Source organism: Bactrocera latifrons, unplaced genomic scaffold, assembly GCF_001853355.1.
Source record: "Bactrocera latifrons isolate USDA-ARS-PBARC rearing strain unplaced genomic scaffold, ASM185335v1 scaffold_986, whole genome shotgun sequence".
Taxonomy (NCBI): Eukaryota; Metazoa; Arthropoda; class Insecta; order Diptera; family Tephritidae; genus Bactrocera; species Bactrocera latifrons.
This window is the reverse complement of record NW_017537696.1, coordinates 39,407-57,301: the sequence shown is the minus strand read 5'-3', so window position 1 is coordinate 57,301 and position 17,895 is coordinate 39,407. Positions and strand designations below refer to the sequence as shown.

The 17,895-nt window shown below is 34.1% G+C and overlaps 1 protein-coding gene across 1 annotated transcript in view; it reads right to left on the bottom strand.

Annotated features, from left to right (window-relative positions):
• Positions 1-238: 238 nt before the first annotated feature.
• Positions 239-17,895, bottom strand: part of LOC108977986 (survival of motor neuron-related-splicing factor 30) — a 37,256-nt gene continuing 19,599 nt past the window's right edge. Inside the window, exon 3 of the mRNA XM_018948009.1 lies at positions 239-571. Coding sequence (XP_018803554.1) covers positions 301-571 — 271 coding nt within the window. The 3' untranslated portion in view covers positions 239-300. The remainder of the gene's footprint in view (positions 572-17,895) is intronic.

Below are 17,895 nucleotides of genomic sequence, written 5' to 3'. Positions count from 1 at the left end.
CCCATGATGCTAGTGCTGCGTATTTTCTTAAGTTTGTATAATAATTGTATTATTATGTAAGCTTTTATAAAATAAAATAAAATAAAATAAAAAAAAACATATTTGTTAGAATAATAACATCTTCCAAAAATTTGAACACCGACTTTTTAGGAAAGACTGACAAGAGAATAATTCCTACTAGAACAACGACACATAGCAATACATGTTGTTATTATTTCTTATAATCATACAATCGTACTAAAAACGTGATCAAAACTTATTTAATTTTATTTGCATTATCATCATCTCAACAAATTAAACTTAGAAACCTTTACGATATTTCTCCCCAACCGTATAGTCAGTCATTCCTTTTCCCGAAACACCACAWGTTCCAATGCCGACGCGCCCTGTGACAGTATCAGGAGACGCAAATATACTCTTGACTTTCATTCCTGGCTTCTTTAGATTCTTACTTGTGAAGTTAAGCCATTTCTTTTTGTCATATTCTCGCTCTTCCTCTAATTCCTTGAACCTTTGCAATTTTTTTTGTTTTCGTTTTTTCAAATATTCCTTTTGATTAGGATGATGCCGTCTGAAAATAAATGATTTAATTAACAAAATTAAATTATTGTACTACAGAGAGGTTAATAAAGGAAAATGTATAAGCAATATAATAATTAATTATTCGAGACAAATTTTTGAAAGAAATATTTTTAAAAAGTTTTGGCTTTAATTTTCGCAGAAGGTTAGGTTAGGTCAGATGGCTGATCATAGATCGCACGTAGACTAGATGTAGTCCTTTGTGTAGCCATTGAAAATAGAACTTCCGTGTTCGGACTTAAGGATCGGCAAAACGCTTAGTAGCCAATACAAATTTGCAAAGGCGCTTAATTTCTACGCCCGCCAGTTCGGTGGGATGTCTGTAGGTATGCGCACCCAAGTGCCTAAGTCTTGATCTCCCAAAAGCGGGGCAGTCAAGAAGGAAGTGCTGGCTAGTTTCTACCGCATCCTCTTCCAAGCAGCATCTACATGCGGCGTCCGGTATAATTCCCAGTCTTACAGCATGTATGCCAATAGGGCAGTGACCCGTCAAGAGCCCCGTCACTAACGAGAGGCTGGCTTTACTGAGGGCAAAGAGATCATTATATCTCCTGCGATCTATATTGGGCAAAAAGGCTTTTGCGACCGCGCAAGTACCCGTGCTGGCCCAGCGTTGACCAAGCAGTCGCGAGGCCCAGCTGTCCAGTAGTAGAACACAGGACCCAGGAGCACCTACCCGTTCCCATTCTACCGATAGCGACTCTAGGGTGTCAAGAGCCCCGTCACTAACGAGAGGCTGGCTTTACTGAGGGCAAAGAGATCATTAGATCTCCTGCGATCTATATTGGGCCAAAAGGGATTTTGCGACCGCGCAGGTACCCGTGCTGGCCCAGCGTTGACCAAGCCGAAAATCGAAGAAATTTTTTTTTGGCTTTTGTTCCTTCTGGATGAAAATCAGTTTTTATAAAAAAAAAATTACGGTAGATACTTATAGATTTCATGATTAAAATGAAAAACAAATAATCATAAGCACAAATAGCTGCAAGAGGATCCCAAACAAGTCTTTGGATACCAGAAATTTTTAACTTTATTAAGTATAAAAGCTGTATAAAGATCACGTAATTTTTAATTCAAATTCAAATTCATTTATTGAGATCAAAAAGAAACAAAAATACAAGTTATTTACAAAAGTAGAAAGTTATAACTTAAAACTATACATATTTTRTTTTAAACAAAAGTTTCCGAAAACAGATCTTAATCTAAAGGAAAAAGGAAAAAAAAAATTACAATAAATGCTTTCTCCCAACATTTTTAAATGTATTCTGAGGGCTACGACTCAGGTTTAAAACTAACTTAAAACTAATTAAAAAAAGAAATCTTACAAGCTATAATAGCTTATGCTTAAAGTAGCCCCTGTGCGAACCAGGTGTTGATTTTACATAAAAGTTTGAGCAGAAGGCTTATATTTTCTTTACTAATACCAAGTGGAGACAAATACTTGCTGTTGACCCAAGTATGACTCGACTGCGACAAGATACCATCAGAAATCAATGGATTGTCACAATTCCGAACACGGTCGAAAAACATTAATATTGCTCTTATTGCATATTTATTAAAAGGGAGTACTTTAGAATTTGAATAGATATATTTATTTATATCTTTTTAAAGTGAATGAAGTTTTTGTTTAAACAAAATATTATAATTTTACGTTCAAATATTTAAATTTTTTCATCAAAGAAGACGAAAAATTAAACCAAATCGGCAAAGCGTACATTAAGACTGGGCGGACGGCCACTTTATAAATCAAAATTTTGGTTCTTGTGCCTAAACTTGTATTTTTCATTATCATTGATAAGGCATGAAAACGGTTATTACATTTTTTCACCATGTCGTTAGCATGATAATTGAATTTAAATAAGTTGGTGAAGGTTACTCCAAGATATTTCAYTTGAGTCTGAAAACGAATATTATGACCGTCAAAATTTAGAATCAGGTCCCTACTCTCCTTTACAACCTCTCTAGGTCCTTGACCTGAAGCACTTCTGATGCAGATAGGTACAGTCTTGGCCCCATTTATCTTAGCCCCCAAATATTTGTAGAAATTATTAATTTTTTCTAGATGATTCTCTATCATTCGCAATGCCAAGGTAGTGAATTTGTTATGAGCATAAACTAAAGAATCATCRGCATACAGAATACTTAATAAATTATTGTGACTATGTGGAAAATCAAACATAAAAATATTGTAAAGCAAGGGAGCTAGAATAGAGCCTTGTGGATCCCCACAATTGCAAACTCCAAGATCCGAGGAACAATCATTAATAAGCACAAAAAATTTCCTATCTGACAAACAACTTGAAATAATCTTAATAATACCATGATCAAAACCAATCTGAACAAGCTTAAAAATAATCCCTCTATGATAAACACGATCGAATGCTTTTTCGATATGTAATGATACTGCTACAGTACAAAGTTTATTCCTTAAATTTACCAATATATCATTGGTGAACTTAAAAAGTGCATGTTGCGTGGAATGTGCTTTTTGGAAACCAAACTGATAAGACGGAATAAACTTTTCCGAGTGCAAATCATGTAATTTGGAATGAATTATTTTTCCAAGTAGCTTACCAATGTTCGATAGTAACGAAATAGGTCTAAATTATTTTGCTTCAACAGAATWACGATTTTTTTTTAAAGATTAATATCTTAGCAACTTTTCATTTTAACGGAAAATATMCATTATTTAAGCAATTATTGAATATAATAAGTAGTCTGGCAGTTTTTTAATTAAAGAATTCAAAATGCCATCTGGTCCTGCAGATGTCTTTGAATTCAGTGAARTAATTGTGTCTTTTAAAATATATTCATTTATCAAAAGCTTATTAGTATTTGTTGGAGGATCAAGCGTTGTAAGACGTGTAGAAAAATTAACAATATTACCACCAAGAATATGATCATGCGCATCCACGGTTCTTTCCACACGACTGACTGAAGCACAATTAGGAGTTATCTCAGAATAAATACTTTCGTAATAAGATTTGAACACTAGAGCCTTTGCCTTATCCTCATAAATCTCCACATTACAACAACTTATCACAAAAAACATTCGGTTTCATCTTAGCCGCTCTATAAATTTCCTAAAAGCATGAATAGTTTCAAGGAATTTATTGAACCTCTCTGCTCTGCACTTTAATATAATAAATTTGAGATGAAATTAATTTGTATTCCAGAGGAGTTCTATGTCCGGATGTATGATAAATTTTTTTAATTTGTTTTGCCACATATGCTTAATAGCAATTAATTTCTTAATTTGATTATTATAAAAAGGAGAAAATTCTATATGCTTTGTAATGCAGGAATTTTTAATCTTGACAATGCCTAAATGTTCAACAAACTTTTCCATGTAGTTATCTATTTCAATTTTAGTAAGATTACTATCTGCTGGAGGAAGTCTTTCAGCCAAATCCTGATTGAAATTATTTGTAAAAGATGTCCAATCCGTTTTAACAATAAACTTCGCACAATTAAATAAAAGATCAACATTTGGAATTTCTATATGAAGAATAAGGGGAAGGTGGTCAGAAAAGGAGGAACCTAGGAAAACTTTAAAGTTTTTAATATTGAAATCAATTATATGTGAAGTCAAAAGAAAATGGTCCAGATACGATTGACTTCCAGGGTAAGAAGGTTTTCTCCCGCAAAATCTAACTAGATTTTGATCCGAGCTTTGTAACCAATCAGATAAGCTTCTCCCGCTAGAATTCGTTTGCGAGTCACCCCAATCAGCACATTTTGCATTAAAATCACCTCCTAGAATTGACGCACAAAAATTTTAACTGAAATTCGCAAGGACATTCAAACCTTGTTGTAGATTATTAACTGACATATTAGAGAGAATATAAACATTACCAATTAATAAACCTGTTTTCCTTGAATTGAAAATAACTTGAACTTTAATAAATAAAGAAGAAAATTGAGCATAAGGACTATAAATTCTACTATGTGTTATGTTATTCCTTATCGCAATTAGCAAACCTTGTTTAGCATCATCTCTATATATAGAAAAATGTCTTAAAGAAACGGTAATATCTGATATGCTTTCACTGTACAGAAAGAATTGCAATTCGAGCACTCTCAACTTATTAATTATATATTATTAATCATATATATGCATAAAACGCATTTTTTGTTCTTACTTCACATAGTAACTGACAGCATTGATCTCTGAGATAGTCTTTAGATAAAGAATTACAGTTATCCAAGAATTTTTGTATTCTGTCTTCAATAGTATCCGTAACGGGTTCAAGTATTTGTTTAGCGACAGCAAGCATTATTTAAAGCAGAATATACATTATTTTGCGCTTTTAAATTAATATTATTTGACAAATTATTATTCTTATTTTTAAATTCAGAATAACGTTTAAAAACTGGACATCCCCTCGAATTAGCCGGRTGACCCAAAGAAAGCCATCATCTTTTTGGATCATACAGGCCCCTGCTTCATGATTTTCATTACATTTCATGCAACGAAAAGCTCTATTGCAGTTTTTAGCGGCATGGCCCCATTGCTGGCAGTTGCGACATTGAATGGTATTTGCGTTAATCTTGGGCTTTTGACACGTAACTATTTGATATGCTATAGTTTTAATTTTAGCAATATCTTTCAGTTCAAAGCCTTGATTCAGAAAAGAAAAGTCCTGTATCAACGCCTTTTTTCTTTGAATAATTCGTTACAAATTTATTGATGATGCCACTGTTGAAGGGCAAATTTCGTCCAATTCTTGGTTAATTTCATCAGCAGACATATTGTGATGTAACCCTCCCCGTCATTGAATAAGAATCAACTTTTTTTTTCTTTCAGTTCCGCCATAATTGTTAAATAGATATCCAAATCCTTAATAAGAAGTTTACTTTTATATTTGGATTTATTTATAACCTTGAATTCCACTTGAGGATATTTCAACTTGAGTTGACCAATTAAATTCTTCACATCTATATTATAAAGAAAGATAGGTGGACAATCTTCTGCGACTTTTTGTTGTTTAGCCGCTCTTTGTTGCGAAGTTGCTTTTGAGTGCTTATTCGCATTCAAATTTTCAGTACTTTTCTCTTCTGTATTCTCAGCCGGAGCAATCACTTTYGGGTCTCTTTAAACGTTAAACTCCAGGTCGTTAAATATTGCAAAGCGATTTGGCGAATTCATTTCGCCCAACTAATTTCTCTTTACCATTGGATAAGGTGATGAACTATTTACTCTCTTTGTTGGGTTTCTATGTTTAGGTGTAGCAAAATTGCAGGTAGTATTTGTTCATTAGATGTAACACTTGGAAGCGCTGGAAATTGGGTTTGCTGATTGTTACTGTTGTTGGTAACATAAAAAAAAATTATTATTAGTGGGCAAGTGTTCAGTAGTGGGTAATGTGTAGGCTCCATCAGCTTCATTACCCTCCATGCCCGCCGCACTATTAAAGCCCCCACAAGTGCAATTACACTTTAATTTATTATTTATAACTATTTATATATTATATTCAAAATGTTCACAGAATACTTATAACACAAGTATATAAGAAATGAGCGCAATCAAAATAAGTCACAATGCCAACAATAGCTCACGATATAGACCGCGAAACTTAAGACAACCTATCACGTTGACGAACGCCGTGAGACTCTCCGTGATTTTTAATTTTTCATAAAATGTGTTCACTATTTSTATGTTTAGTAATATGGAACGTGAACTATTATTATTTATTTTACTTAATTTCAAAAGAATAAAAAACCATCGCGATCAAGAGATATTGAACATGTAGCAGTCGCCGTAGTTAGATTAACCTGTTATATTTTGTACAACGCTTTACAATATTTCATTAACTTAGAAGATCAAACAATAGAATTTGCAACACTGCTATCGTGATTACCACCTCGAAAGCACCCTATATCTCGAAGACCTGGGTAAAATTTAATTAAGATATATAGCCTCAAGTGGGCAAATTTTTAAAGCTGTATCTCCAAAACTATTACTCGGATCAAGTTGAGAATTAAAGACAATATTCTATAGATGTTTTAGAATTAAGTAAAATAATAAACAGAGTGTTGAAGTCATGAAGTGTTATATTGATTGTTGAAGTGTTATATTTAGACATCTTGATGAAACTAAATATAAGTATCCCTTGGCACCCAAAGTAGATTGGTATTGTAAATGGTCAGAATCGGTGCAAGATCCCGCCCTCCTCTAATAGGTTTAATGTAGATAGCACCGGCGGGCACTGCGTCGAATACTATCAGAGCTGGAGGTTTTCGGTCCATTTTTACGACATGACCTGGCCAGCGTAGCTTTGCGTCTTTTATTTCGCTGAACTATTTAATCGAATGCGATATTCGCCGTGGCCAATAGGCAAAGAACCAAAAATTTTCTACAGAACCTTCTCTCTTAAAAACTCGTAACGTCGACTCATCAGATGTTTTCATCGTCCACGCCTCTACACCATATAGCACGACATGAATAATGAGTGACTTATAAAGTTTGTTCTTTGTTCGTCGAGAGAGGACTTTACTTCTCAATTGCCTACTCAATCCGATCTAGCACCTGTTGGCAGGAGTTATTCTGCGTTGGAGTCTGACATTATTGTTGCTGTTAATATTGATTCCAAGATAGACGAAATCATCCACGACTTTGAAGTTATGACTATCAGCAGTGACGTGTGAGCCAATTCGCGAGTGCGACGTCTGTTTGTTTGATGAGAATAGATATTTCATTTTGAGCTCGATCACTAGAAGACCCCTTTAATTACTACTATATATATACATTGAAATTTTATGGTGACAGACGATTATTAAATTTGTTTATTTATTAAAAAAAAAGTGAAATAAAAATGAATAAGAGAAATTATTAAGAGAAATTTTGATATTTTTTAAAACCAACAATTGATTGTAATGCGAAAAAGTTAAGAATATTGGAAAAATAGATAGCAAACTTTACATTGTTTATTTTCTGCCATCTAAAAATATTCAAATTTGTTTTTTTTTAATATACTTGCACATAATTTAATTAGTAACTGCTTACCTCTGATGCTGCAAACGCAAAGAACGCGGCCGACTTCAAGCGGCAACTGTCAAAAAATAGCAAAAATCGGCCTTTTTTGAGCAGTTGACTACTCAAATTTGGTAAATTCAGCTAAATGCACAAAATTCTTGTGCATTACAAATTTTCATTAACATAGGTCAAATGCGCAAGTAAATGTAAATTAAGCCCGCTAATGCAAATTAGCACCGTCGTCTGTCAGGGCTGTAAGTAAGTTTAGATAATGAGTATTAAAGCGTTAAGCTGTTGGAATTAGAAATAAAGATAAGTTAATAACCATTAAATTGAGACTTTTATTTAACAACCCAGTAATCGAACTCAAGAGTGAATTACAGGGTAGAAGACTTATCGAGAAATCCGTTATAATATTTAACTGGTGAAATAAATATCTAAACAAAATCTGCTGAAATCTGGAGACCATTTGACAATATCATTTTGGACAGATACATATGTCTTATGTCAAATCGTCCCAATTCTATTCTTCTTTATACTTTGCGTGTTTTTGAATCGGTAATTCGAGTCAATTAAAATTATTTATTGAACCAAACGTCACAATTCTTGGTGGACGATGTCTTTGATGTCAACAAAGACAATGAGCAACGTTTTCACTTTGGATTTGCTTATTCTTCCGGATTTCATCAGCGACCTCTTCCCGGCCTTGGTGCCACCAAAACGCACCACTTCTTTCTAAAACAACAACTGGGTAAGCCTGCTTGATTATATCAAACGCATCAGTCGCAGATTTCACAATAATTTAATCGCGTACCTCTTCTCTAACGAACCTGCATTTTCGGTTTGCACCACTTACACTTACACGTCGCGCGAAAATGTTTGTTCTGACTCTCAAGGTGTTCGGAGACAACTGCCCAGCCGCTCGTTCGTTAGCTAGGAACGCTCTCTATCGAATCCAGTCGGTGCGCGCACGCTCCGAAGTGCAGTCGCGGCGGGAGAAAATCAGTCTTATTACTTTCCGGAAAAACCCTGTATGGATACAAACACGATATTTTGATAGCGATATTTCACTACCGGTGATTTTTTCACTGTGATTGAAAAATCGCAGCTGCGATCACATTTTATAAATAGCAGTTCGCTTCTATGAACTGCGATTGCGAAGGCTGTTAGAACCTGTGATTTTCGATAGCAGTTCGATTTTATGAATCGCGATTGCGAAAGCAGTTCACAATAAACTTGTGATACTGTGATTTTTGAATAGTACAGTGCATGCGATCACAATAGCAAATAGCAGAAAAGCAGGGTATTGTATATACATATATATGCGTATATGCTATTTTTCGTCATAGCGGTTTGAAGTTTTGAGTCTAACGTTGATATAATTTTTAACAATGGAAACGCAGGAAATGTATCAAGGAAAAGAAGTGAAGTATGGCAGATGTTTGAAGTGGTAGATAAAATCAGTGCAAAATGCAATATTTTCAAATCAAAAACTTCATATAAAACATCTTTAATAAATTTAAAAAAAAACATGTCCAGAATAGCCATCCTACAGTGGTCATAAGTTATTAATTTTTCTTTGAAAATATTAAAAGCGGGTATTCTAAACAAAGGAATGGTAATTCACACACACTAATGATAATTCCTTGTAAGAAATATGTGAAACCATTATACCACTATACCAATGAACTATGCAATACGCTCCAAGTGTCAGGTAACCGAACCGCTCCAACATTTGCGAAAATGTAGTGAAAAGAAAGGCGGAAAAAATTGACTTGAGTCACAGAACCCAAAATAAAATTTTCGGCAATAACGACAAAGGATTTGCGATAACAAGAAAATTGTGTCTACGTAACTGAAACGGACACGGACTTTTATTCGGCCAAGCACTGTCAAATCGGCARAATCTGCCGCTACAACAAAAATAACAAAAGGTCTCCATTTGAACGTCGACTTAGGTGCGATGGCAATAGCAATATAAAACCACAGTGATTTAGAAATAGCAATCACTGAAATCACAGATATCGAAAAATCGCAATATCGCTCATCTCTACTAGGGGAAGCATTGGTCTGATTCAACCCATTTTTGACACACAGACATTTTATTATGGAGACGGACTATCCCTTGATTTCAGTTATAGATATATCACACTTTGAGCGACACTTTTGATCAAAAGTCAACCATAGGTACCGATTTTTAACCTACCTAGGGGCTTGAACATCACTTTCGATGGAATGATGAGCTGTATGAAATATATGACGACATTGACATAGTTCAGCGAATTAAAAGACAGTGGCTACGCTGRCTAGGTCATGTTGTCCGAATGGACGAAAACACTTCAGCTCTGAAAATATTCGACGCTGTACCCACCAGGAGAAGCAGAGGTAGAGGAAGACCTTCACTCCGTTGGAAGGACAAGGTGGAGAAGGACCTTGCTACGCTTGGAATGTCCAATTGACGCCACGTARTGAAAAGAAGAAACGACTGGCGCGCTGTTGTTAACTCGGCTATGAACAATTTTCACTGGATTTAAATAATTTTTGGTCATAAAGTAACTCCCACTAAAGACATGATTCGTCCAAAGTTTTATCCCGTTATATTAATTTCTTCTTAATTTACGTACTCGAAACTGAACGCATCAATTGGAATTTAAAATTGTGTTATATGGGAAGTAGGCGTGAATGTTGTCAGACTTCGTCCATTTTTATAATTTAAGAAAAATCTCAAGTACTAAATTTGCCGAAATCGGTTGGACGTGCCTCGAGATATGGGATTTCCCCAAAAAGTGGCCCATCGTCCAATTTTCACAGCAGCTCCTATAAAGCTCTCTTACACCATTTCGGTGGTAAAATTTAACTCTGGATACCCCGTTATATGGGGAGTGAGCAAGGTTATCCACCAATTTCATCCATTTCCACACTGTTGGTAGAAGTTCTAATAAGATTTGTACTCAGAAAAATTGATTGTTAAAGCTCAAGTGGTTGAGTGCCACTCCCACATTTTCAAAAAAAAAAAAAATCCCCACAAGTGTCCCTTGCTTCTGCGATTCTCTGTACCAAATTACAGCTTTATATTTTAATTTCGTGCTTAGTTATGGCACTTAATATGTTTTCAGTTAATGGGGATTTGTGGGAGTTTCAGTGGTCCGATTACGCCCATCTATGAAGTAATAATTTTTTGTTACAAAGGAACGCGCATATCAAGTTTCATCCAGATATCTCAATTTACAGCTTGCACGGACGGACGGACAGACAGACAGTCTAGTAGATTTCAACTTTTCTCGTAAGAACAAACGAGTCGCATAGTAGAGAATCCAGCTAGTAATCTCCAAATGCCATTGGATTCCATGTTCTTTTATGTCGAACTACTTTCTGCACTAGCGGCCTTCGGCCGCGCTAGAGGACCTCCTCTATCCATCCGTACCATCAAATCGCAGCGCCGAAAGAATCGTAATATTGCCTATTTGAAAATGTATGTTATAACATTTAGTTAAGGATAAGTTATTAACAATACCATTATGATTGAAAGTTGCTTTATGTGTTTTTATTGTTTTATTTTTTTAGTTTTGACAATATTGATAACCCAAAAATTGGCATTCGAATACTTGATAAGCGTTTACCGCAGGCATTAGAAACCTTGGCGAAAAATTGCTGGTGTGTCGGCAAATAACGTAACATTGTGTGTATATTTAAGTATTTGATTATATTGCAAGTTATTCCTAAAAATTCATGGAATTGTTTCTAATTATAGATAGAAATTCTGATGTAAGCAGTTATATAAAATGGTCGTCGCTTGGGCAATACCAATGCAGTGGTAGGGCATTTGCATACGATCCAACAACACCATGGTTGGAACATTATGTTAATTGTTCGTTTAATGGCCATGTATAAACAGAGAATAGTTTTTCCAGTCATTTCAATTCAAAAAAAAAAAAAAATAATGTATCACAAAATGTTAGGTGAACGAGCAATTTGCTGCTGTAAATGTAATGTTTCCAAAAATTAAGTGTAGGCTTTTAAGACACAAATAGTCAGGGCGTTCCGACGAGTCCATTGGCGGAATGGGTGTAATAAGTGAGCTATTTACAAATCCCTGAAGGTGATAAGAAAAAGCTTGACGAATATATTGATGAAATTTAGAATAAAGTGTGTAACTCTGTTGCCCAACAAGTGTCAGATAAAATAAAGGAAGTGGCAGCAATAAAAGAGACAGTCAGAAAAAAACCGTCAGCGAGTGAACAATAGTAAATAGCGTGTACGCAGTGGTTGTGAGAACATTTCATAAGTGTCAAAGTTTCATAGAGTTTAATAAAGTTTTATATTTAAATTATTTGACTTTCAATTATAACGAGTTTACATGAATACGGGTTATTACAAGTGGGAGAATGTAAGTTAACAACAATTAGTTAATATTAAAATTTATATTATTAATTCACGTATTCATATGTATTCGTCGTAAACTCAAGTGGAAAACATGAGAACCTTTAAACATGTTTTTACCTACTTTTGATTCTAAAATTTATGAAATCAAACACATTCTCACCGTTGTTCTCATCGAGCCTATTGGAAATTCTAAACTATTCCACAATGTAAAAATTGCCAAGCATTTGGACACACCGAGAACTTCTGTGGCAAAATGTCAAAGTGCGTTAAATGGGGTGGTAAGCACAAAACCATTGACTGCCAAAAACCAAAATGCTGTAACTGTGGCGAAAGCCATCCGGCAAACTACAGAGGATGTATAACAATACATGTATAACAACTCCTTGCCAAGGAGTTTCAAAGCATTTATAACAAAGCCTTGACGAAACAAAAAGTTTCCACAAATTTTCCCAGTACATCAAATAATCTACCTATTGGTAATAAAAGTACTGTCAACAAGCAGAATCGTGTACAGACGAGTAAGCTCACTTTTTCTGAAGTAGTGAAAAATAACTCAAACGTAGTGAACGAAAAAAACACAARAATCTACTAACTCAAATCCTTGAGATGTTAAATAAACAAGAAAAATTCAATAACAATATGTGCAGCCGTTTAGATAACCTCGAAAAAAATAAAAATAAAAATAAATCTGAGGCATGAATTGTGCTCTCCGAGTTATGGCATGGAATGCAAATGGACTATTAAAGCACCAAGAAAATCTTCTACATATTTAACAAAAGATAAAATACATGTATAGTATGTCTAATATCCGAAACTCATTTTATGGGACACAGCCATATAACTTTTAAAAATTACGATATCTATCATATAATCCACCCTAGTAATTGTGCGAGGGGAGGCACTGCTGTTACTGTTAAAAACAGCATTAAACATTATGACGATAGAAAAATCAGTACCCACAATATTCAGACCACAACTATTACATTAAAAGCAAAGAACCAACCCTTGTCAATTACTGCCCGCCGAGATACAAAATCCTCGTTGAAGAATATAAAGAACTTCTCAATATGGACAAACACAAATTTATTATGGGACTTTAACGCTAAGTATGTTTACTGGGGGTCGCGGCTAACGACAGCTAAAGGGACGAGACTTATTCCACTCTGCTCAAGAAACCGGGTGTGAGTTCGTATCGACCGGAACACCAACAAAATACCACATGTAATAGACATCTTTATAACCAAGAAAATATCCCATATTTAACAGTAAGTGAAACAGTCATTAAAAGCGAACTTAGTCTGAAGCTATACAACAAAAATACGRACTGGACTTCGTTCAAACAAATACTTCAAACTAAAATAAAGTGTCCGAAAATCACAAAAACTGAACAACTAGAGTTAGAAGTTAACACATTTACGATTCAACAAGAAGCTTGGGATAATAGTCCGGAGATAAAGCGGAAAATTATAGGTTCAAATTACCCTAAAGATATAAAAACCCTTCTAATTAAGAAGTTGTAGGTCACCTATCTTTTCAATACAGCAATCCGTCTGACATATTTTCCAAGCCTTTGGAAAGTTGCCGAAGTTGTTATGGTTCCTAAGCCAGGAAAAGCGTAGTCTCGTCATATAGACCAATTTCACTATTTCCACAAATCTCAAAACTTTTTGAAAAATTAATTTATCTAAGACTAAAATCAAGTTCGGTTTTAGAAATAAGCATTCAACAATAGAACAAATTCACAGAATAACATCAGAAATAGAAAAACGTTGCACAAGCGTTTGACAAGGTATGACACAAAGGCCTTATGCAAAAACTAAAATCATGTCTTCCGGTCGAGTATTGTGCTCCTTTAGAATCGTATATCACCATGAGATTTTTCCGTGTAAAACAAGGTAATGAATTTTCCAAACTGAAAGAAATTGAAGCAAGAGTTCCTCAGGAAAGTATCTTAGGTCCACTTTGATATATTCTGTACACAATAGACTTACAGTTAGCACCAAATAGTATGATTGCCACTTTTGCTGATGACACCGCAATAGTATGCATCGAAAAAACAACAAAAAACAAAAGCTGCTCTAAACCTGCAACTTGCAATCAACTCTGTAGTAAGTTGGACTAAAAAATGGAGGATAAATCTAAATCGGTTCATGTAAATTTTACAAACAAAAGAGCCTATAAACATTCTAGATCTCTGCATATCATACGCAAGTACAGCTAATCATGACATCACGATCGATGCTAGGTTATGTTGGAAAGAGCATATTAAAATAAAAAGGATTGAAATTAATCATAAATTGTCGAAAATGAAATGGCTAATTGTGCGAAGGTCAAACCTGTCCATATACAACACATTACTTCTTTATAAACAAATAATCAAGCCGGTATGGTCATATGGTGCGTAACTGTGGGGATGTGCCAATGATGTCAGTATTAATATTATACAACGTTTTCAAAACAAGGTGCTAAGATTCATTGTAATGCTCCTAGGTACTGTAGGTAAGAAGTCAGGCAGATATCCACTACAAAAGACTTAATACACATGTGAACAAGGAGGCGAGAAATCTTCTTTTCGACACATGCCGCTCTAGTCGATTATGTCGAAAAAAAGCACATAGCTTAGTTTGAAGCTAAAGTATAAAGGAATTAAGTTATTCAAATCAAACTGCTCGTTAGTTTGTGAAACTAGCTGAAGTGATATCAAACATTGTTAAAGTTTTTAAAATGTTTGTAATAAAAACAAAAAATATGTATTTTATCTACTTCCACATTTCCTTTTTCAAACGACATAGTTGTGTTGAAAACGGTTGGTGAAGAAATTTGTATATCTTACATGGGTACTACATAAGTAGCATAGTGTTAGTAATTATAGTATTTATTTTTAAAATTTAGTGTAGATACCTTAATAAATATAAACAAAAAATAATTTATGTATTTCTATTCATTTTAGATATTTGCAAATTTCGAAAGAAAAATGTCAAGTTGGACCCAATCACTATTATTATTATATTTAAATTATTCAATACTAATAGTTCTAAATTAATTAATTTAAAATGTTATTGTTTTTAGCTTCTGTATTTAGCTTGCATATTTACAAATTGTGTGAATATTAAAAATTAATAAATTAATATATTTAGTATTGTAAATTATAGGAAGTATAAAAATATAAACCATATAAAAGCTTTTTACCGAAAAAATAATGCTAATGTACTAGGGTTGTGGGCCAATTAAGAAGAAGAAGAATGTAGTAAATACAATACATAATTGTTGCCAAAAAATGCATTGTGAAAAAAAATTGGTAATGTATATGTATATATGTGGGGTTTGAGCGATACGGAACCCCTTTTTCGCAAGCAACTCTTTTTCGCAAGAAGTTTCGAACAACAGACTCCGAACCAGAAAATGCAAATGCTAGACGACGACTTGACGAAAACACGTAGCCGTGCGCATGTGACGAGTTGATCTACTTATAATCGGAGTATATCTTTTTAATTCAACTACTAAACCATTTTGTCTTTGTAATAAAAAACTTTGTGACGACTTAAAGTATAGTCAAAGAATCCTTTACTAAAATTAATTGTTAATCGTTTTGTAATACTCATTTTCATCAACAAATAAGGAAGGAGATAGACTAAACCGAAAACGCTTACGGGAATTTACTGGCTTTGAATTCGACGAAGACGATGAGCGCTATACACAGAAATTGATCTACACAGAAAACAGTTTGAAAGCTGCCGATTTGCTATCAATCTGTAACGTAAAACGTGGAATGTAAGTAATTTGACACTACACATATTTCGAAATTTGCAAAGAGCTACGTTGCTATGCGCAGCAGCAGAAAACGACGATATCGAATGTGACGACGAAGATGGCGATGATGACAAAGATGCCGAAGAAAATGACAACGACGATGATGGTGATGTTATTCGCAGTTTTGACGACGCTGGCGCAAGTAGCATCACATTTGAATGTCAACAACGGCAAGAACAAAGGAGAAATTCTGAAAGCGAACGTGTTGCAAGAAATATGACGGACAGAAACGACGATAAACCTACAGTGTACAAAAGAGGGGAAGAAATAGAAAAAACACAAATGTCTCGTTTTTCAATGAACTTTCGTGACATAGAAGACTCTATTCGTTGGTTTGATGGAAGTAATAAAATCGATGTCGAAGTGTGGTTAGGCGAATTCGAAGAAACTTCTAATTTATTGAAGTGGGACGAATTCCAAAAGTTTGTATTTGCCAAAAAATCTCTACGAGGTTTGGCTAAACTGTTTATTCAAAGTGAACGCGGAATCACTTCGTGGCAAAAATTAAAAGTGACTTTAGAAGAAGAATTTAAAACAATTGTAAACAGTGCGCAGATACACAAACAACTTACTTGTAGAAAAATAAAAAAGGATGAAAGTGTTCAAGAATATTTTTTGTGTATGAAGCAATTAGCAATGCGTGGTAACGTTGAAAACAATGCATTGATACAATAATTGAATTTAAATAAAACAGTATTATGTGGTGCATTAGACTTAAAACAATTTAARGAAAAACTAAAAGTGTATGAATCGATTCGAAAAAATAACAAAGAAAGTATTGAAGTGAAATCATTTGAAAGTAAATTAACTAAGTATGACAATAAAACCATAACTTGTTTTAATTGTGGTATAAAAGGGCACAAAAGCTCAGAGTGCAAATACAAAGCGAAAGGCACCAAGTGTTTCCAGTGCAAAAAATTTGGGCATATTTCAAAAGACTGCYCACAAGTTGAARATAAAAATGAGAAATGTAATACTCGGTTGTGTGCCAAAAGCAGCATTATGAACAAAGAAGTGTTTATAGATCGAARGAAATACTATTACTTATTCGACACGGGAAGTAAATTTAATTTAATTACGGATAATGTTTTCAAGTCGCTACGAGAACCTGTGTTGAAAGAAACAAACATTTGTTTAATAGGTAATTGGAGAACTTAGTATTGATATAAGTATTGAAAATCAAGATTTTTGTTTAAATTTTTTGGTGGTACAATCAAAATTAATGGACATTGACGTAGTGATTGGCGAAGATTTTTGTTTGCAAGCAGATATACAAATAAATCGTGATGGACTTTCTATTCGAAAAATTCCTTGTGACAACGTAGAAAACTTTTTTAATATGATGCAAGTGGACTCAATAGTAGACAAATTTGATATCGATGAAACAAATAGTGTGGAAGCGAAAGAAAAAGTGCGTAATATGGTAAGCGAATATAATCCGAATAAGTGCAAATCAACAAATGTGGAAATGAATATTRTTTTAAGTGATGAAACTCCAATATCGATTAGACCATGTAGACTGCCATTAACACAAAGAAGTATTGTTGATGATCAAATAGACCAATGAATCAAAGACGGCATAATTGAAAATTCAAATTCTGATTTTAGTAGTCCGGTGGTTTTAGTAAAAAAAACAGACGGTAGTCCAAGATTATGTGTAGATTATAGACAGTTAAACAAAGTAATTGTAAAAGATAGATTTCCATTACCTTTGATTGAAGATCAGCTAGACCGATTGCAAAACGCAAAAATATTTAGCCCAATTGACTTAAAAAATGGATTTTTCCATGTACCTGTGTCTGAATCTAGCCGCAAATACACGTCATTCTTTACACATGGCGGACAGTATCAGTTTTTAAAAGTTCCATKTGGCTTGTCGAACTCTCCGGGTGTTTTCCAACGACATGTAAATGCAATTTTCCGTGATTTGATGCGTAAAGAAATAGCTCTCCATTACATAGACGACATAATTGTACCAGCTATGAACGAAAATGATGCAGTGCGTAACTTAGAAGAAGTGTTGAATCAGTGTAAAGACTATGGACTAGTAATTAATTGGAAAAAATGTCAATTTTTAAAAAGGCGTGTAGAATTTTTGGGGCATGTGATTAAAAAACAAAAAATATCACCATCTCCAAGTAAAATCGAAG